This window comes from Zootoca vivipara, chromosome 3, assembly GCF_963506605.1.
Source record: "Zootoca vivipara chromosome 3, rZooViv1.1, whole genome shotgun sequence".
NCBI classification, from domain to species: domain Eukaryota; kingdom Metazoa; phylum Chordata; class Lepidosauria; order Squamata; family Lacertidae; genus Zootoca; species Zootoca vivipara.
In genome coordinates, this window is record NC_083278.1 from 62,100,995 (window position 1) to 62,123,045 (window position 22,051).

Below are 22,051 nucleotides of genomic sequence, written 5' to 3' on the forward strand. Positions count from 1 at the left end.
TTTGCTTTGTTCTGGCAGGGTTTTAATGCAATAGTAATTGGAAAATTAAATCCTCAGATGCAGTGTTAGAAATCTTCACTCAACAAATTCTCAGCAGGATGCAAATGTGCATGTCTGTCTATACCTCTGAAACCAGCCTCTCTCCTGTTTCTTATACTTGCTTGTATGACTGGGAAGTAACGAATTTATGGCATTGAAATACAGTCCAAAACAACATATATACGCATATATATGGAAAGGGAGGGGGTTGAGAGCTGGTTGAAGAAGGGGAAAGAATGACTGATCTTTATGCATGAGATAATAGATGAGCCTGGAATGACCTGTTTCCACACACCCCTCCCCTTTCCCTCCTTCATGCGGTAAAACAGCGTTGAAGAAAGAGGGCAGTCGCGTACAGCCCATCTCTTTCGATTCGCCTGTACCAGACTGTGGCAAAGGGAAATGTGAACAGGAGAACTGGCAATGAACCCCTCGGACACGGAAAGGAACGACCAGCCTCACCGATTCGGATTCAGGTAGGTCTTGAGTTTAATCCTCCAAAAGGGACCGGCGCGAACCATAACGTTGCAGGGAAGAGAGCCAGACAAAAGGACCTTCCTTCTCCATTAGATTTCAGACGAATTCGGCTTCCTGTGACCAGTTTCTCTCATTCTCTGGATTCCGTAGATGTGTGTGTTTGTGCGGGGAGAATCGGCACTTGCTACACACAGTACCGTCCTTCTGCCCGCTTTCATCTCTCGCCTTTCTCCCCTCTCCTGTCCTTCAGAGGGATGGGGAGAGAGACCGAAGCAAGGTTGGGAGTGGGGAGACGGCAACTAGAAATCTGGCTTGCTTCATAGAAACCCACCAGCAGCGCTTCATTCCTTAGGCATTAAAAGCCTTTCAGATAGAGGGTGGGGAGAAGAGGCTGCTGCAACTGGAATTCTCTGTATGTATTTCTACTATGTGTTTTCGGGGACTGGAGAGTAGTGTGGGTGTGGGTGTGTGGGTGCAAAAGACCAAAGCAGCGGGTGCAAGAAGTTATTGGGGCAAAGCGCGCAGCATAGCTGCAGATTCTGTTGCACCGAACGGATGAACTCGCTAGGTTGCCGTGGACGTTGTCCAGGGTGCTGAAATCCATAGCAATCCCTGCCCATGCAACAGGGAGCCAAGGCAGCCGAGCGAAGCGAAGCATACCCGACTTTCCAATCAGCAATTATCTCCAACGAGCAGCCGATCGCCTTTTAAATCGCATTAAACTACTTAAACTCTAGCCGCCTGGCTTGTCACCTCTCCTGCCCAAAGTCTGCATGAAAAGCAAGCGGTGCCAGAAAAGCACATCAGGACTTTGCCTGCGGTTGCCTTAGTAACTAATATGTATTTCCCACAGCTTGCATAGTTGTCTCTTTTGTCGAACTACAGCTTTCTCCCTTTCAAAACCCAAAGATTAATCTAGCTGGGAAAGGCTCTATCTTGTAAGAGTTTTTAAGAATTCTGTCTTGACCTTTAAATGACATTTTCTTTTCTGAGGATTCTACACAGAAGCGCACACACCCCATCTTTCTCAAGATGTTTAAACTAGCATAGTTTTCTTGTTCTTGACTTAATAATGAAGTTTTTTTAAAAAAAAATCTAATTAAAGACATAAGGAAGTTCTCAAACTTATAAAGGCTTTTCTTTGCTTTAAGTGTCAGGATGCAGGTAATAGAATGTAGATAAGGGATACCAATTTCTGCACATGGAGGTTGTTAGGTATAAATGAATATATCAAGTCACACACTACACTCTGTTTATAAATGCAAGATTCTTCGTATATTACATATGCATGCATGCAATAAGGCATCACTACTTTATTGTGTTTGTGTGTGCAGACACCCACACCCACACCTATGCAGTGTTGGTCTCAGTAGTATAACTGTGCCTTGTTACTCTCTCCCTGCTTTCTCTCCTTGAGATCTGAAATTGAAAGACACCTGCTATTTGCAGCCATTTGATTTGGTGTCTGCTAATATTCCAGGCAGGTGGGGAGAGATGTTCATGATGAAAATGACCTTTACTGAGCTCTGCTTTGACATATTTTCAGCTGATCAATGTGTTCTGTTCTTTCTTCCTATGTCAACAGGCTACAATTCACTCCTATGATGACTTCTGTTGCCCCTCCAGGCAATTTGCTTTAAAGGCACATTGTAATGGGTTTCGGAGGCACTTGAGAAGTAAAACAGTGGTGCGAATCTGCCGCCATTGCCATATCTTTAACAATGTGCAGGCAGGAAGAGCCCGTGAAATTGGTCGCCAGAATCTGGATGGCTTCCTGCAACAAGATGATAGGCGTGCTGCTGGTGTTCTTCCCTGCAATTTTCCTGGAGATGGACTTTCTCCCCAAGAATGCTGGCAGGAAGGTTTTGATCTCAGGTGCTTCCGCCCAAAGATCAGTAGCCAGAATGGATGGTGATGTCATTATAGGAGCCCTCTTTTCTGTTCATCACCAACCTCCAGCTGAGAAGGTGCCCGAAAGAAAATGTGGTGAGATCCGAGAGCAATATGGCATCCAGAGAGTTGAGGCCATGTTTCACACTCTGGATATAATTAATTCAGACCCAGTCTTGCTGCCCAACATCACTTTAGGCAGTGAAATCCGAGATTCCTGTTGGCACTCCTCTGTGGCCTTGGAGCAGAGTATTGAATTCATAAGGGACTCTTTGATCTCCATTCGAGATGAGAAAGATGCTCTTGGCCGCTGCCTGCCTGACCCTGCATATCACCACCAGGTCAGGGAGAAAAAGCCCATTGCTGGTGTCATCGGTCCAGGATCCAGTTCTGTGGCCATCCAGGTTCAAAATCTGCTTCAGCTCTTTGATATTCCCCAGATTGCATATTCTGCAACCAGTATTGACCTGAGTGACAAAACTTTGTACAAATACTTCTTGAGGGTAGTTCCATCGGACATTCTGCAAGCCAGAGCCATGCTCGACATAGTCAAACGTTACAACTGGACCTATGTGTCTGCTGTCCATACAGAAGGTGGGTATAAAAAGAGAATATCATATTATTAATTGCTCCTATAGGGCATTTCAGGTATAAATCACTTTGTAGTCTCAATACAACTTTAACCCTAAAGGATTGGCAACATCATGCCAGTTTTGAGAAACTGCTGCTATGAAGGAGTGACTTCATATCAGAAGAGAAGAGGGTCTTGATCCTACTCCAAGGTTCAAGTCCAAACCATTTAACTTTGCTAGATGTGTGCATTACTTATGGTCTCTTCCTTCCTTTTGCTTTGGACTAGTCTTTCTCTTACAACCATAGACAGCTCCCCACAGAACCTTCCTGTAGTATAATCCATGATAGAAGTTGAACATCTAGAAGAAGAAACATGCACACCCACACTTGCACACCCCTGATATGTGTAGTGTTACTTTGTACTTAAACCAACCTTTTTATCCTCTTCCTCACAGAGACTCAATAATTCCAATTTCAAGCAGTCTTTCATATCTAATTAAGTAGGTAGCAGATGTGGAAATCTACAGCCAAAGTTAATAATGGCATGAACAAATCATTCTCAAAGAAAAAGTGCCAGCTCAGTAATGAAGTTTAAAGATTTTCGATGAGGCAGGTTCTGCAGGCTTGCCTTGAAGAGAGGGAGAGAAAAAAGATGTCTTTCATGTCAATTGTATTTTTGCTCTTGTGAGCAACAAGGTTGTTAAAAAAAATAAAATATGGGCATTTGACCCCTAGGGAATCTGTTATCTGTGGACACTACCAGGCAGCAAGGATGAGAGCCAAAAATGTTGTTGTTACATATTTCATAAAATGAACTGATGTGGGCAAAGATCTCTTAGTGTGCAATTATACAAAAGAATTAATAGTCATAATGTGTTGATGCTTTGTGAATTGCCAGATAATATTATCTTTTAGTGACTACAAGGAAGAAGTTTACTATACTTTAAAACTATAGTGAAGGAATTGGGGAGAAATGTTATTAGAAAATATAAGCAATAATTCTAGCTAGATCATGACAAATAGATAAAAAATAATTAAAGTTGTCCACAAGGGGAAATGTTCTACTTTGAGATCTGTTTAAATAATAACTGACTTTTTACATGCAAAATTTGGACTTCTTAAGCATTGCATTTTGAATTTCCTGTTATACTGAGGTTTTCAATGTCTTTTTGACATAACAAATAGGATTTTTCATGAACTTTTTGTGATCAAATAATAGCTGAAAGAAACAAATTACAAGTGTAGACTTGACTCATGAAATAAGAAAGCCTTCAGTTAGTCACAGGTGATTTGACTTGGAGTGGTGTTAGCCATTAAAAATGTGGAATTAGTATTCATGGAGTTCATTCTGTGGCAACCTAGGAATAATATAACTGTAACTCATCCCAGTTGTTGCATACTCCTGGCACTCAGTTACAACACTGTTTGTGGATATAGCCGAATCTTGTGGCAGGTGAAGGGGAAGATTATTCTTTATTTATCACATATTCTATTCCCCCCTCAAAAGTAAATGGGGTCACTGAATCATTCTGAGAAATGTATTTTAAAATCAGTGCATGCTGTAAAGCCTAGGTGAAGGGTATGATACTTTCACTAGTAATTGCATATACTGCTTGCAAAATCTTTCAGTAAGCTGCCCTTTTAAAGTGAAAATATTCCTTAGCAAGAAGTAATTTAAAAGTAACCTCCCCTTCTACTATGATGTTTTTGGGATTTGGGGCTCAAGTCTGCTTTGCAACATACTGATTTCTCACTGTGTGCCATCATAAATGTTTTACAGATACAATTGCTGCGTACATTTTTGTTTACACCCAACATATTTGCAATGTAAGATGTGCATCCTGATTGCATGCATGTTTACTTGAAAGTTTGGTGGGACTTACAAAGGTCCATCTAGGATCCCAACGAAACCCAATTAAGGAAGAAATAATACTGAATTTGCAATATTATTGGGGTTTTCTATTCTCCAAACCTCCAACAAGATTATGACACTTCTTTCTGTAAACTACATAAGCATAGCTGCCAAGTTTTCCCTTTTCTCACGAGGAAGCCTATTCAGCATAACGGAAAATCCCTGTAAAAAAGGGATAACTTGGCAGCTATGCATAAGGTGTTGAGATCATCATCATCATAATCACTATCCTGCTTTTTAAAATGAGGAAAAATGGATGCACCTCTCTTCAGTTTGCTATCTTGGGGGTTCTCTTGTTTATATGTTATATAAGCATCAGTAAAAGATCTATTAGAATTTAAATACCTCTCCATTTTGTACAATTCACAATAGAGATATACTGTATTTTTATGGTTTTGCCCTGGGAGTCATCCACTGGACAGGAGATAATGAAAGACTATTGATTTGACCGTCACTGCTGATTTAAGAACAACTTTGGGTTAGACTAGATAGGACATTCACAACTGGATCAAAATTGGATCACCCAAAAGAAGTTAAAAGCAGTTGCAGCGGGTGAAAATTGGGTCAGTGCAGTAGTACTAGCAGAGGCAAGTTATTCCAATCCCTCATGCTGTTTTCCCCAAACACCAAATGTGGTTTGCCCTGTAGGGGAAAACATACAAGAATAATACTGGTATCTGATGTTTCCCCAGGGGTCAAATAACAGTTTGGGGAGATTATTCAGATTGAAAAAGGGATCAGCCATCCACTTCCACAATGCCACAGCTCTGATGTGATGTGGTGGCACCATGGGTGGTTTAAAATTTAAACAGAGTGGGAGATTTTGAAAACAGATCTCTCACACCTCATCTAGTGGCACTCTGAACTGTATAACTGTTGATAAGAGAGTGTACCATTCTTCTGTACCGTGATTCTTTAGAGAAAAATGTTCAGTCTAAACATGATGTGGCCCATATCTGGTGCTGATGTGAGTTTCCTTTTGTTAAATTGTACCAGTGTTTTGTACACAGGAATGGCATTTTCACACACGAGGTGTCCTAAGTAGTTCTTGTTTCAGTGGTTTGCAATGTAGATGCAAAGCTTACATTGACCAGAATGCTTCCTTGCAAGTCAAGTGCCTCTCAATCTCAATGATCAGACTTGACATAAACAGCGTGAGAGATGCTTCAGTGGTGATTTAAGTCTCATGTTTGAAAACATTCCATGATTAGTCATCTCCAGAAAGACAGTTAAGCAGCCAAGCCAAATATCCTTGGACTTTTGGAGGAGATTAGGGCTCACATTGGGGGGCAGAGAATGCTTCCTTTTAAAACTACTTGTCACCAAGAGATAGGACATGCTAAAGTCTAAGCATTATTCCCATTCCAGACCAGGAAAAAAATGCCTGATTTTATTTTTTAATAGTTTAGTAGTAATACCCTTGATATAGCAATATAAGGTGTGTGAGTGTGTGTGTGTGGCTTGACTCATAGTCTGATACTAGACTCGCTTTGAGCTCACCTTCCCACTCCACATATGTTTCAGCTGGTGATCAGTTGCTGTTGCTCAGTTCCAAACAGGGATACATTAATGAATCTTCTAAATAGGTTAGTGATTTGGTTTCCTGGTTTCATCAGATCCTTTTCCCTGCAGTATTCCACACAGGCCTTCTCCCCTCCCGAGGCAGATTTTGAGGTTTTTCTGCACTGAAAAAAATAACCACGGAGAAATATGTGTTGGAAATGTTAGATTGTGATGTGGCATTCATATGGATATTGCAGGAAAAATCCAATAAGTTTTTCTTGAGATTTCAAATGGAATCTGTGTTTTTGAGTAGTCTGAGGGTACACTGTATAGCTCAGGAGATCTGGATCTGGTTAGTGCCGGGATGTAAAACCACCCAAGGATCATTTTTTCCCAAAAAAAGAGAGAAAAAAGGATGTGAAATAAACAAATAATGTTTGTTATATAATGCTATATTGTAACTACTTTTTGATATGGGTTGTATCCAACTAGGTTCTACTCATAGTAGACCAGCTGAAATCAACAGACTTAAGTTAGTCATGTAAATTAATTTTATTGAGTCTACTCTGAGTAGGCATACCTCTGGCTACATTCCTATGGCCACAGGTCAAAACACTCTGTAGGAAATTGATCTTGCTTCCCAAAAGAGATATTTTAAAGAGACCACCATATCTTTTACCTTGGTAAATATGCAGCTTTTCTGGGTCTGGGAAGGGGGTAGGGATTATACATTAATTTTACATTATTCTGCCAACACCACAAATGTTTCAGTCAGTTTATTTCAGCTTGTGCAGGTATGCAGTAGCCATTTAGGTGATAACAGTGATCCAATTTGGGTAAGGTACCACAAACACAGTGGGACACGGGTGGTGCTGTGGTCTAAACCACTGAGCCTAGGGCTTGCTGATAAGAAGGTCGGCGGTTCGAATCACCACGATGGGGTGAACTCTCCTCCCGTTGTTTGGTCCCAGATCCTGTCCACCTAGCAGTTCGAAAGCACATCAAACAAGTAGATAAATAGGTACCGCTCCGGCAGGAAGGTAAACGGCCTTTCCTTGTGCTGCTCTGGTTCGCCAGAAGCGGCTTAGTCATGCTGGCTCCCTCGGCCAGCAAAGCGAGATGAGTGCCTCAACCACAGAGTCGTTCACGACTGGACCAAACAGTCAGGAGTCCCTTTACCTTTTCCCACAAACACATTTGCAAAAATCTTTTTAGCATTTTCAATCAAGGTAAGCTTGATGTCATTTGATAGTTATGGACATTGTTGCTTCACATTCGTAGGGTCTAGAGAAGAATCAGAGAACACATGCCTGACTATATTTCCCCCCTCAACATTATATGTGTGTGTGTGTGCGTGTGTGTGAGAGAGAGAAAGAAGAGAGAGAGAGAAGAAGACAAATAAAGTCACACGATTAAGAGAAATCACAAACAGCTAATCTTGCCAGATTATCGTGTAACTTTGTTCTGCAGCTGCACATCAGGGAGTGCATTATTTCGAAAGGAAGCAACAGTCAAGTTACAAAGTGAGAGGATCTCTGCATCTGTCTGTGCAAATGCCTGTCACCAGGCATCCTTGCTTCAAGGCATTTAATGTAATCTGTTGCTGCATTTAAAAGAAAACACCCTGCCGCTGCATGTTTTTCCTCTGAACTGGATTCAGGAACTGCCTGCATTTGGTGCGCAAGAAAATATTCTTAATGAACGAAGAGGCATTTAAACCTTTTCTTGCCTCTTGTAGCGAGGAAGGCATTCACATTAGTGGGTTCCTCTCTTGCTGTTGGCTGAAACTTGGCAAATGGCATGGATAGTCCGTCTCAGAGGTGCATGTGAGGGGGAGTTCTGGAGCAGTAGTCTGAAGCAAGCAGGAAACAGAATGGCTGACACCAAGAGGGGATGTGTGTTGTGAACTACAGAATAAATGCAAAAGGAGCAAGATGGATAGATAAAGCAAGAAGGGGAATGCACCAAGGAGCTTAGTTCTAGTCTATGGATCAAATTGCTACGGTAGAACAAGTCCACACATTCTGAGCCAACTGGTTTCTGGGGAGCCTTACTATATATAATATAAAAAAAATTCAGAAGGCACTTGCAAATGTCCTGTTTTATATGGGACACAGGAACATAGAAAGCTGCCTTATTATTATTATTACTTGAATTTATATACTGCCCTGTACCCGGGGGTCTCAGACCATAGGCCCATTTAGCTCAGTATGGCTTACACTGACTGGCAGTGGTTCTCCTGGACTTCAGGCAGGAAATCTTTCCATCTGCATGCAAACCAGTTGCTCTACCACTAAGCTATGGGCCTTCCCCTAATGGGGCTACCCTGAGAATGAATGAACAGAGTGGCCAGTTCTCATTTGTGTTGGCTGTAAATTGGCTTGTATGGCACTGTAAATTAGACCAATATCACTGAACTGTAGAATTTTGAAGGAAATAGTTAATACAATAGTTAATAGTTTCATCCATCATTATTGCCACCACTCTACTGAAGAGCAATTGAGTGGCTGTGATATCTGCAGCCATTGTTACACACTAGTCATAGGACCGGTTCCCTGAACAACTGCCTGCTTTAGGCTGTTGGGTGTTCATACAAATATATGTTGAGGTAAAACCACACATCTGATTATCATTTTACCAGATACTACGGTACCAACTATTTGAACATGACACAGCCATATGCTTCTGTACCATCTCACTGCCAGCAGGGCTCTCCTTAAATTCTCTGGTCAATAGGCACTAAAGGCTAAAATGAGACCTGCAGAGATCTTCAAAAACTTAAAAGCTGTTCCTTCTGCTAGGGGTTACACTGAGCACAAGGTTTGGTTTGGACCCTGATTTTGCACATCAGTGAGCATTTTAGTCCAAAATGCTTCAGAAGTTGTCTGACTCAGCTTAGGTCTAGATTTGAATTCTAGTTTGGATAAGCATGACTCCAGCCTTCTCTACCGGGGTTATGTGCAGTGCACATTTGAATTTTATTCAACCCCTCCACCCTGCACTCTATAACTTTAAAAGAAATATTTCTGTAGAACTGGATGAATTTTCAGACTGGTTAGCATCTTTGGGTGTTCTTGAGAATCCTGCCAAATTCTAAAAGGAAAGCTGTAGTGATTTTCCTGCATGGTTGTCCTTTACTGTTTTCAGGTGGATTAAAAGGATCTACTTACTTTCCCCTATTGTTTTGTGGGCAATTTTATATGAAAATTGTTTGCGTGAGAGGGTGCTCCTAGATAAGAAACTTCCACATTATGGACAAATCAGTCTAGGAAGATTTTGTGCTTGTGCCTTTAAAGTTGATTTTCTAGGGCAGAGGAAGAGCTAAATGGGAATTATTTTCCTCCTTTCGATTTTGTGGGCATCAATTTTCTAGAGGATCCTATAGGAAAGTAATCTGCAAAAATTCAGAACATTAGGTGTAAGGTACTGAGTTATGGTGAAGGGAGGGGAATCACAACCTCAGGCTTCTGTTCTGCTCAGCTAGCACCAAGACTTAAAGAAACTACTGTAAGTGCAAAGCTGATTTGACAGGAATGGGTACATGGGTGTGTGGCACAGAGGCAGAAGAACTTGAATGTCCGGCATTTCCATGCAAGCATTGCTAGCAGAACCAGCAAAGATGCAGAATAGAAAACTACAAGCTGATGTCCTTTCTCCAAGCTCTGGGATTGGAAAGTCCTGGTGAAATCATTGTCAGAAAAGAGGCCTCCCTCCTTGGTGTGTGTTTTCAATGGTTAGCATAGAGAGAAATGTCGCTTTTTAACAGATCTGCTGCCTATGTAGTAGTAGTAGTAGTAGTAGTAGTAGTAGTAGTACTTGTTTTTTAAAAAATAATTATCAGAATTTCTGAGCCACTTCAGAGATCCCTGTTTCAGTTTAGGGCATCTTGGAGAAATCCCACTTGAACTCAGGGCTTATCCCCACTCACCTTTTGCTCCACTGTTCAGAGGTCTGTGCTTTAACACTCCATATTCAAGCATTGTTGTTGTCCTGAGATTTCCCAGCAAAAACTCATTCTTTAAAGCTCAATTGGGGCAAACATCAGTTCAGGTTTTCCACAGATTGATGTTTGACCCCACTGAGCTTTAAAAGTGCATTTTTGCGGCAAAAACTCTGGAGCACAGGCACAGAGCTTTAAATCATGGATCGTCCTGGAAAGAGCAGAGGAAAGGTAAGTGTGGATAAGCTCCCAGACAAAGTGGCTCACTTTGATTCTTGATTGTCCAGATCTGATGCAGACCCCTTACTTCTTGCTGGCCATTATTATTATTTTTATTCTAGCTGCAAGAAGCAGAGTGTGTGTGATGTATAGGCTGCTACTAATGATCTAGAAAACTAGTCTTACAGTGGTTCTCATTAATATGGGAAAGGAAATTGAGTTTCATTTTATTCTAGATAGCAGATTCCATTAATCTTAAAATATCAATGCACACTTTCCTTTAGCCCATCAGGCATTTACTTGTGTATGCAGATTGGCACCGAAGCACAAAGGAGTCCTCTAATCAAGCACTTCTATTGCTGTGCATATGACAATTTGCATGTGACAGATTGTGGAAGTGTTACAGGCTGTGCTGAATCTATACATATGCAGATTAATGCAAAAAGGATTAAATTATTACCTTTGCTTGTTGATGGATTTTGTAGCACTTCATTATTTGCCCTAATCTCTGTTTTCCTCCCCAGTTTTTTACGTGATGCATTTTGGTTTTCAACAAGTGTAAGCCTCTGAAGCAGTTCCAGCGTAATGCCTGGCATCATTTTTAATTTAAACATTGAGACCGAAGAACCTTTCTGTGTTGCTGTCTGATAGTTGTTCATGGCTGGCTATCAGTCTACAAGGTGATTCTGAAGAAAATAATATCTATGCACAAATTAATGCAATAAGGAGAAAAATATGGAATATGGCTAAATGTATGCATGATCTCATTTCCAAGGGAAATATAACCTTTTGGCACTGCCATGTGAGCTTGACATTTTGTAGTGCTGAGAAATGTGTTTTTTAATTATATTGCCCTGCTTTGTACAGTGGGACAGAAATGCTCTTTAAATCAGGCTTGCACATTGGTGGCTGACCAAGCCAAATGTACGGTAGCTTACCAGCCGAGTGCTGTGGCCTGCCAGATGCTTGACAAATCCCAGTTCCAGGCAGGCAGTAAAAGCAGAAGGTGGAAGATCCTCTAGTGGGCGAAAATACATAACTGGTGGCTGCATTGGTAGGTCAGACGTTGGGTAGACCTCTTAATCATTATGTGACATAAAAAAACACCCACGCCTGCCTAAGGGAACAAAAAGCAGAATTATATTCTACTGGAATTGCAGTTTAGTTATAAAACACTTTATCCATAGGAGCAGTAGACCAATCTCATTCCCTGCTTAAGGCCCTAGACAAGGACAGGAATGGTCCTCTTAAGTCCCAAGCATTTTGGTGGCATCATTGGAGAAGAGCTGGGTACAAAACTGCCTGCTTTGCATGCAGAAGGTCCCAGGCCCACCCCCACCCCACATCTCCAGGTAGGAATGCATGGATAGCTCAGTTGGTTAGAGTGTGGGGCTAATAATGCCAGGATTGCAGGTTCAATTCCCCTGTGGGACAGCTGCATATTCCTGCATTATGGGGGATTGAATTAGATGATCCTCAGGGTCCATTCCAACCCTACAGTTCTATGATTCTATGACTGGGAATGTCTCCAGTCTGCAATTCTGGAGAGCTGTTGCCAGACATTGTAGACCATCCTGGGATGAAAGGACCATTTGTTCTTGTGCTATGCATGGGCGTAGGCAGAGGAGCAGTTGCCCCCCCAGAAGCAAAAGGCTGAGGGGCGCAGCGTGGCGGCCCCAGGCTTACGCTCCCCACGCGCCTCCGGAGCTTCGCGCGGGGAGCAGGAGCCTGGGGCCGCTTCCTCTGAACAGCTGAAAGGTGCAGGCCACGTAGCCCCGCCCACATTCCCACAGTGGCCCCTCCCCTCCTGTGCCTTGGCCCTGCCCCTTGCACACCATAATTTTGATCCTGGGTACGCCCCTGGTGCTATGTCTGCAAGACCTTCATGCATGACCAACATGAGAGGGTAAAAAGTGGGCAGACTGTGGCTGTGATCCGGGAAATATCAGGAGGAACCTTATGCTCACTCAAGACTCATTCATTTCCCATTATGTCTATGAAAGATGATGAAATTTAAAACACTGTGATTGAAATGATCAGTCCCAGCTGACTATTCTCCACCCTCTGTGTCCTCCCTGCTGCTAGGGAGGACGGAATTCACAACACACCTCCAGGGGCATTTAAGACTGAGCCAGGAAACTATAACTTTACATGGGTATGTGGCACTATGTCCTGTCCCTAGCATGCAGATTGCACAAGTGGGAACATGGTGTGTGGTGCACCCCTCAAAGGCTACAAACAGCAGCGCCTGACAGCAAAGTAGCGCATGTGATGAGCTATCAGAACTGCAGCTTGACCATGGAGTAGTCTCAGGCTCTGACCTGCCAGCTCCTCCCTAAGGCCTGCCATCTTGGCTGTGAGTCCTGGGAGACCTGCTCCCTGCCTTGTTGGCCTTTTCCACCTGACCTGGGAAGGTCACTGAAGAACTCCAGCTACAAAAGCTAAGACTACTGAACAGACTCTTGGGCTGCATGGGGCATTGCTTAGGGTTTTTTGTTGGGTGGGGGGAGGGTTTGTTGCTGTTATTGATGCCATTTTTCTGTATCTTTATTTCAGTACTTATTATGAGTTGTGTAGAATTATTTAATTTGGTTGTTTTTTTCATATTGTAAAGCCACCTTGAGCATGGTTTGAACCATAGGAAGGTGGCATACAAATAAAATGATGTATGTATGTATGCTCCTGGAAAGTGATGGCTATAAAAGGCTTCCTGATTGGACTAGGCAACAAAGTCCATTTACCTGAGCAACAAGGCCTTACTGGTTCTAATGCATTACTGTTCTGACTGCCAGTTCAGTACACTACAAAGTCTGGCATCATGAGCCTGCTTTTTGGCTTTCTTAGAAGGTTGCTCTAGAGAAGGGGAGGTTGGGGGTTCTGCCTCTTTTTGATCTGTGTCACTTTTGCACATGATCACTCATGTGCAACACCCTCCCATCAGATGTCAAAGAGAAAAACAGCTACCAGATTTTTAGAAGACATCTGAAGGCAGCCCTGTTTAGGGAGGCTTTTAATGTTTAATAGAATATTTTATTTCATTTTTCTGTTGGAAGCCACCCAGAGTGGCTGGGGATACCCAGCCAGATGGGCGGGGTATAAATAAATAAATAAATAAATAAATAAATAAATAAATAAATAATAATAATTCTTTTCTCTCTCGCTTCTGCACTGATCTGCAATTATTGTTTTTTTTTTTTAAAAAAAAGAAAAATCAGCAAAAAATGTGCATTTCAATATGTAGCCTTGAATGTACTTTCTCACAAAATAGGTAAAGTTAAAGGGCCCCCTGACCATCAGGTCCAGTCATGTCCGACTCTGGGGTTGCGGCGCTCATCTCGCTCTATAGGCCGAGGGAGCCAGCGTTTGTCCACAGACAGCTTCCGGGTCATGTGGCCAGCATGACAAAGCTGCTTCTGGCGAACCAGAGCAGTGCACGGAAACACCGTTTACCTTCCCGCCAGAGCGGTCCCTATTTATCTACTTGCACTTTGATCTGCTTTCGAACTGCTAGGTGGGCAGGAGCAGGGACCGAGCAACGGGAGCTCACCCCGTTGCAGGGATTCGAACCGCCGACCTTCTGATCAGCAAGCCCTAGACTCTGTGGTTTAACCCACAGCGCCAACTGGGTCCTTACGTGCCACCTGGGTCCCTACTTAAAGTGCTAAATGCACAGTATCTCAAACCGTTCTGATGTGCCTTTTGAGTTAGGAGCTGCATACAAGAGAAATGTGAAATCCGAAGAGCAGAGATGTTCTGTTGAGCAGATTAGCCTGGAAGGTTAGTGTGGATCAGGTCAAGTTGTATCTGAATTCACAAAAAAGTAATTCCTCAATTTCTCCTAATAGGAGCAGTTGCTTTCTCTTCTCCACTGTGCCGTGGTGGTCATCATGGGCTGATGTGGTCATTCCCTCTTCTTGATTGCCTAGCTCAGGTTTAGTTTGTGTGTGCTGTGTAGGGTAGCATCACTAGGTATCAATTGATATGGGGTGACATTGTTGGCAAGAGAGCCCATGATTGATGCACACTGATGATGTTTCCAGGGATGCTGTGCTAGTGGCTGTCAGTGTTGCTCTCATTTCATTGCTGTGCTTCTGACTTTCCTGCTGGTTGAGCACAGGATTGCATTATACTACAATTAGGACCTGGCATAGCACAAACTACTTTAACTAGACCATAGGATCCGATTGCCCTGGTCCATGTTATTTAGTAGCTGATGTGTGCCAGACACTGTATGGAGCACAGAAGTGATAGGCCTTCTCCAGATGACAAAAGATTCACAAGAGGCAGAGAAAACAGGGAAGCAGGAAGAGGTCAGGTTTCAGATCAGAAGTCAGTTATGAGGGAAGAGGCTAAATTGTACAGAAATGGGAGCTAGAAGGAACAAAGTGAGCTGACATAAAGTGAGCATGTGCAAAAAGTAGAACTGGGGGGGGGATGATTGAAATGGAAATTTACATCCTAGAAGCTTGCATTTGGTTTCACTGCCTTCCACTTATAAAGTATTAATCAGTCCGAATTCCTCCAAAATGGGTCAACTGTGCTTCTGGTGCTCTGGTCTACACTTAAGAAGGCAGATCTCAATATTTTTTGGTATAAATTGTGAAATCACTGGATGATGGATTTCTGTTGCCAGAAGGAGAGCATTTATAAATAATGTAGCCTTCACAGCTCTCAAAGTCAAAATTGAAGCTTATTCCAGGATTTTTGAGACTCTGGAAAGTGTGCTCCTAGGCAGATCTACTCAGAAGTAAGCCCCGCTATGTTCCATGTGGCTTACTCCCATCTAACTGCAAGCTAAGTGAATGAATATTGTTGCTAACCAACTGCTGCCTGGCAGACTATGTGGAAAGAGCGAGAGCTCCGTGTGAGTTTTTAAGGCAGCTGGCATTCACAACTCAGAAGCCACTGTCATAGATGGCATTAATTAAAACCACTACTGTGAGGCTCCGCAGAAAGGCTCCCTGACTGACTGCCCATGGAGACTGAAAGGAGGAACTGCCTTACCCCTGCAGGTGATAGAACTGGTATGCACACCAGGAGGAAATCAGTGACTCCCCCTCCCCCCTCTTAAATGGTAAGAAAGCTTTTCCTAAGCAGATGGAAAAACAAAAATTTTATGGAAAGGCAGCTTATGTGCCCTCTCTCTCTCAAATCAATTCAGAACAATTAAAAAAACATAAACATAGATTGAGGTTGAAATCCTAACTCCATTTCCCTAGGATTTACCCCTGTAAATTCAATAGGATTCTGAGCAGACATGTTTAGGATTGCAATGTAATGTGTTAAAAGTTGTTTAATTGTATACCATCTATAAATATGATAAAAGACAGTGTATTTTTTTCTACCACATCTTTCTTTCATAAAAATGAGCAAGGTAGCTGTCTGCTGTGTTTTGATCTTTCCTTCCCATTGAAGTGGCCATGTACTCTACAGAGGACAGCCTGTTTTTAAAGGTGATCTTTATTTAAAGGAATGTACATGCTTAGTTTATGGGACCCAGGTGGCGCTGTGGTTAAACCACTGAGCCTAGGGCTTGCTGATCAGAAGGTCGGCAGTTCGAATCCCTGTGACGGGGTGAGCTCCCGTTGCTTGGTCCCAGCTCCTGCCAACCTAGCAGTTCGAAAGCACATGAAAGTGCAAGTAGATAAATAGGGACCGCTACAGCGGGAAGGTAAACAGTGTTTCCATGTGCTGCTCTGGTTTGCCAGAAGCGGCTTTGTCATGCTGGCCCCATGACCTGGAAGCTATACGCCGGCTCCCTCGGCCAATAATGCGAGATGAGCGCGCAACCCCAGAGTCGGTCACGACTGGACCTAATGGTCAGGGGTCCCTTTAGCTTTACATGCTTAGTTTAAAGATCAAGAATGATAATAAAGCAGAGCAGGACTCTTCTCCTGGATAGCAGACTGAGCACCCCACACGCAGACCCCAGACCCTGCACATGCCATGCTGAGTTACCCTTCCTAAATAGAATAGCTCACATCAGGGACTCTTCTCTCTTTTCATAAAGGTATTCACATATCAAAAAAAGTTATCCTGTTTTTCTCGTGGTTGCAAAAAGGTCTGCAATCTATTAGTAGATAGATGCACTGACCATTTATTTGCAATTTAAAAAGTTCCCTAATGAAAACCACACCTTACACATGCCCTGAAGTGTTTTTTCCTAAATTTTATGGCATATTTGAACATTTTAACACTTCTCGCACAGTGCTAATTAACACATTGACTGAGTCCCACGTATAGTGTTTTCTAACAAGAATATGCATATGACTTCTCTTTTAGCAGAAACATGTCATTTGGAGTTCAGCTATCATAATGGAGCACAAGGTAAATTCAGACACACTTTGGGAAGGGTCATGGCTCACTGGTAGAGCCCATGCTTGGCAGTTTTGTCGGTACTGAGAGCTTAAAGCAGCTCTCTAGGATCATTCTCAAAGCCCCTTTGGAGAATAGTGAAAGCTACGCTGTTGAAATGGCGAGTGCCACTTGTCTTGAAAATAACAGGTTATTTCCTATCATTCCGAAAGCACCCAGAGCTTCAATCTGCATTCAGGTCTGATAGTTTCCTCCATTCTTGTGTTCAGCGCATTCACCATGGGCCATTTTTCAGCCTTTCGATACTTGAGATTTCCTTCACATTAAGAAGCAACAGTTCATACATTTGCCTGAAGAAGAAGAAAAGAGACAATAAAAATGCCTGTTTGTAATTGTTCTGGCAGGCAATACTTGGTACCTTGTCTCATCAAACCTAATGTGAACCACTGAGAACTGAGTGCTCTTCTTCCTGCATAGTTTGACCTTCAGTTCCATTGCTAAAGTGTCATACTAGAGTGCGGCAATTTACATTATTTGGTTTTGCTATGGCCACTGGGTAACACAATTAATAAACTGAATTGGATTGTGACAATGCGAACCCAAGGAAATGTTAAAATGTCAATGCAAGTGGAGTGCATTGGATTTGGAAAAACCCTGGGTTTTGAAATGAAGTGGGTTGCTTTGGAGGAGCTACAAAGCTGCTCTGAAGCACTTGACAAGTTTGCTGTTACACCTGCATTTCAGAGCCTAAGAACCACCAACATAATATTATCCTTTCACTTTTAGTGTTTCATTAATGTTACTCTGTGGTTTGAGGGAGATTCATTCTTACAGAACTGAGAAACTGACATATTTGTTCTGGAATGTTTGTTCTTCCTATTTGGGAAATGAAAGAGCAGAGGGATTTTTTTTTGCTTGTTCAGCTGACCTGGTGTTACTTTTAACTGTGCCCTAGTTTCTTTTTCTTTTTAATGAAACATAGAGAACATCTTGATTTCCTAGGAGGGTTGGCTCTATTACACCTATGATTGTTTCACTTAGCTTGAAGGATTGATGTATAGCAATGCACAAAACAACTAGTGTTCCTATAGCCAGCATTGGACTAAAAATCACAAAGGCCATGTATGGAGCCACATTATGGGTGTCCTGGCTTCACTGGCTTAAATGCTACAGTTCCTCCACACCTGCACTAATATGGGCATAAGAGGACTCAAGCCATAGCTGCCAAGTTATCCCTTTTTAAAAGGGATTTTCCTTTATGCTGAATAGGCTTCCTCGCGAGAAAGGGGAAAACTTGGCAGCTATGATCAAGCTAGTACTAACAGACACTTTTTCTTTGCCTTCTGAATTCCAAACCGATATAGAGCATCTATACCAGGCACCCCCAAACTTCGGCCCTCCAGATGTTTTGGACTACAATTCCCATCATCCCTGACCACTGGTCCTGTTAGCTAGGGATCATGGAAGTTGTAGGCCAAAACATCTGGAGGGCCGCAGTTTGGGGGTGGCAGTTTTGGGCCTGCCCAACTCTTCCTATGTCCTTAGTCTTGCAGCAAAATTAGGAAAGGGTATTGGGACTCCTTAAGGATTTTTCTTACAGTATGGTTCTGAGTTCCGGAGCACACCGCATCAGATGCATGAAGTGTTGACCTTGGCAGAGGTATATACAAGTACAAAGGAACAAATTGTAAACTGTGAGGTCACCCTCTGTGATGTACCCACACAATGTCTTTACAAAACAAGAAAAACAGACATTTCTGCCCCATCCGTTTTAGATGTTTGATAGGAAGCTGGCATCAAACTGGCAGAGAGTAGTAGAAGATGGCATAAATCAGGGACTGAGAAGAGCTTGAAAGGAAACCGAAATGTCATGGCAAACTTATTATTTGCAAAACTAAAGCACTACATTTCCCACTAATTCATTTTGACAGATGATCTGCCAACACCTATAACAAAATGTGATTAAGTGGATGTGCTTTGGGAAATGAATATTAAGAGATTTCCTCCACCATCTCCACATTACGATGACAATGAAGCAGGTAATTCATTAAGAAGGAAGCTTGTCATTTTCTACTGACAGATTGCTTTTATCCTACAAGCAAAAAAGAAGAAATGGACAAAAAGCACAGGTCATCTACTTACTCTTTCAGGGTAACATGGAAAATAGAACTTCCCTTTGCTGATTTCTCTGTTCTCCAAAAGCCATTCTCCCATGGTTGCAATGTTTTTGCTACTCCTTCTGAATCTATCACTTCCCCAATTTAATTCTTGGGAAATTGGAAGGTGTGCTTCTTTGTTCTTTAGAATTCAGCTCTGTTCTGAACTGGCTATGGCTGCTTATTCCCCCCCCCCTTTCTGGAGATAGGCATATCACCTGTAGTAGAGAAATTTGCTGAGATGACATCAACCCCTTTTAAGATCTGATACAGTTTCTCAGAACACATAGCTGCTAATATTAGGCTTGGGCTGCACATTCCATCCTGTGAAGGAATTGAACTACAGTTGTGTGCCACTGGTCAATATGTCTTGCTGCATTTGGCAAGGGGATGTAAATGCTTCTGCTTTGTCCATGTGGGGATTATGGGGTTAACTAGCTATGCCCTGAGGCAGCAAAACTCCATTGCAGAAAGGCACACCTGTCTCTCATGACAGGAAATTTTAAAGTTCTAAACTTACTTGAGCAGGTATCCCAAGGGGAAGAACACAAGATAGACGAGGAAAGTCTTTGAAAACAGATAGACAACCAGTAGGTGGGCAGATGTAGGAGATCTCAAGTGATATTAATAAGTTTTAGGAAGCCTGGGAGCAAGCCTCCAAGGATCAAAAAGCCTGCTTGCAAGCAAAAAAACCCTGCTAAGAGCTGGTGAGTTGGAATATTCTGAACTAGGGATAGGGGATTGAATTTTGCCAATTTTGATTTGTTTTTGCTTCAATGGAATATGTTGGGTTTCAGGAATGTGAGGGCATCAGTTTTCTTTCTCTGTAGCATTCACTTGCCATTTATTATTTTTCCTTTGTAAACTTATTTCTTGTTTCATAAGCCCTGTGTGGCCTCCACTTAAGGCCTTTATAACTTTAACCTTATGCTACCCAAGGAGGTTTCAAAGAGACCCTTGGGAAGTTAAATAAGAGGCAGGCTGGTAAATAATTGATCTCTTATCTGGTCTCTGCAAGTGCATTTAATGGAAAGGATACAAAAGAGGGGCACCCCTTGTTGTGGCCAGGCCTCCCTTCCCCAGGTGGCACAGGACCATAGCTGTCAAGTTTTCCATTTTCTCGTGAGGAAGCCTATTCAGCATAAGGGAATTTTCCTTTTAAAAAAAGGGAGAACTTGACAGCTATGCACAGGACCCAGGGAGCTGGGATATGGCCATTACACATTCACTGCGGGGATCAGCATACCTGTGCAAAGTCTCCCACACAGTGCTGTAAGTTTTTCCATACCTGCTCTGTGCTGCTGCTGACACAACCCAGAAAATTAGTCACTGATGACCATGAACTGCAGAGTGAGTGAAGGAAAATTCCCATTTGCCATGAGGATGCTGATCCCTGTGGCAGATGTTATATATAGCTCAAGTCTGACGTGTATGCATGCCTGATTATGACTAAGCCCTTGTCAAATGTACACTGGTCTATGTGGTCAAAAGTCCCAGAATGCCAGAAGGCACTGCTAGAGTAAATATTTGGGGCCAGATCCAACTAAATTGTTACGCTAGAGGAGGCCTGTTCAACAAGTCCTACTTTCCTCTCTCTCCTCCCCCACATACACCTCTCACCCTCTCCAAATCTAGAGGGTCAGGAGAAGCCCCCAAACAGTGTGTAGAGAGAGGAAAATGGAGATTGTTATATCCGGCAAGCAGAAATGAAATTATCTCCTTTGTGTGATGCTGAATTCCACCCTTCATTGTGAATCTGAGTTTTGGGGACTGTCTCCCATCTAGAACTCATTGTTAACTTGGGACACTGAAACAGTGTCCCCCAATTAAAGACAATTAAGCCTCACAGATGATGGCTAAATTACTGAGATTATTGGTGGTGATGAGAGTTCCAGGAAGAAGCTGAATGGGTTTCAGATGGTTATTTTATTGTTTTTCGTTTTAAAATATGCTATGCTTTCTATAACAAAATGGTGCTTATGCCCAAGTTAATGTGTTTAGAATCAGGGCAGCAGAAGCATTTTGTTCCAGTAACCATAACGGTGTGATGAATTATGTGAGTTTAAAATATGAAACTGCAAATCTTTGTGGGATTTTTGGTTGTGGTGGGGAAAATGTTGATAAACTGTCTTTTGCTCTTAACATATCAGGATTGTAGAAGCAATTGTAGACCATGGAAGGTGGTAATGGGAAATTAGAAATTGTGCACTATGTTTCTACTTGGAAGATCATTTAAGTATAAAATTATCTTAGCTGTGCCACTGCCTGTATTATTTTTGTCAGTCAGAATGGCCTTTGCAACCACAGATATTTGGATGCCATTGGCATCCTAGCATGTGCACCAGATCCAATGGATTGTAGCACATGCTTGTCCCTTTTAAGATCATAGGAATCTGCCTAATACTGAGTCAGGCTGGGATCTCTCCCAGACCTACCTGCAGTTACCAGGGATTGAACCTGGGACCCTGACATCCAAAGCAGATGCTCTACCAATGGGCCCTGGCTCTTCAACAAGCATCTGGCAACCTATTATTTCTTTTCTATTCTTAATTGTATTTAGTGTACAAGCTTGGTCTTTCCCTAACTAATACCTCATTGCAGCCCACTCCATTATTCCCCAAGAAGTGCAGCAAGATCTGCCAAGTTTTATGCTAGAGCAGAAGATGCCTGGATTGTTTATACTCCTTTTCCTGCTTTTTTGGCCCTGCACAAACCAGTCTTGATTTATCCTCCTGTGCCTTTAAAGACCTTTCCCTTTCTCTCTTTTCATTTTGAAGCTACAGTATATTGGTTTTATATTCCCACACGGCTTACCAGCTTAAGCAGCAGAAGGTGTAAAGTGAGGCAACCTAGATTTGTTTTATCTTGTGAGATTTCTCAAAGACACTGTTTAAAGCCAAGCAGTATATACACTGCAGTTCAATGATAAAAGTTATTCTGGAGCTCTGGGTCTTTCAGGAGAAGCCATGAAAATCATTCCAGCAAGAAAATAAAAAATTCAAGTGCATTCAGAGAGGAAGAAATAAA

At 42.4% G+C, this 22,051-nt stretch overlaps 1 protein-coding gene across 3 annotated transcripts in view; it reads left to right on the top strand.

The window, feature by feature from the left end:
• The first annotated feature begins 2,285 nt into the window (after window positions 1-2,285).
• GRM1 (glutamate metabotropic receptor 1) overlaps window positions 2,286-22,051 on the top strand; it is a 162,538-nt gene continuing 142,772 nt past the window's right edge. For 2 of the 3 annotated variants that reach the window (XM_060272734.1, XM_035110664.2), the window contains exon 1: window positions 2,301-3,000. In XM_060272734.1, coding sequence (XP_060128717.1) covers window positions 2,301-3,000 — 700 coding nt within the window. Of the gene's footprint in view, window positions 3,001-22,051 lie in introns of all 3 variants that reach the window. The other variant, XM_035110662.2, reaches the window with a different exon arrangement.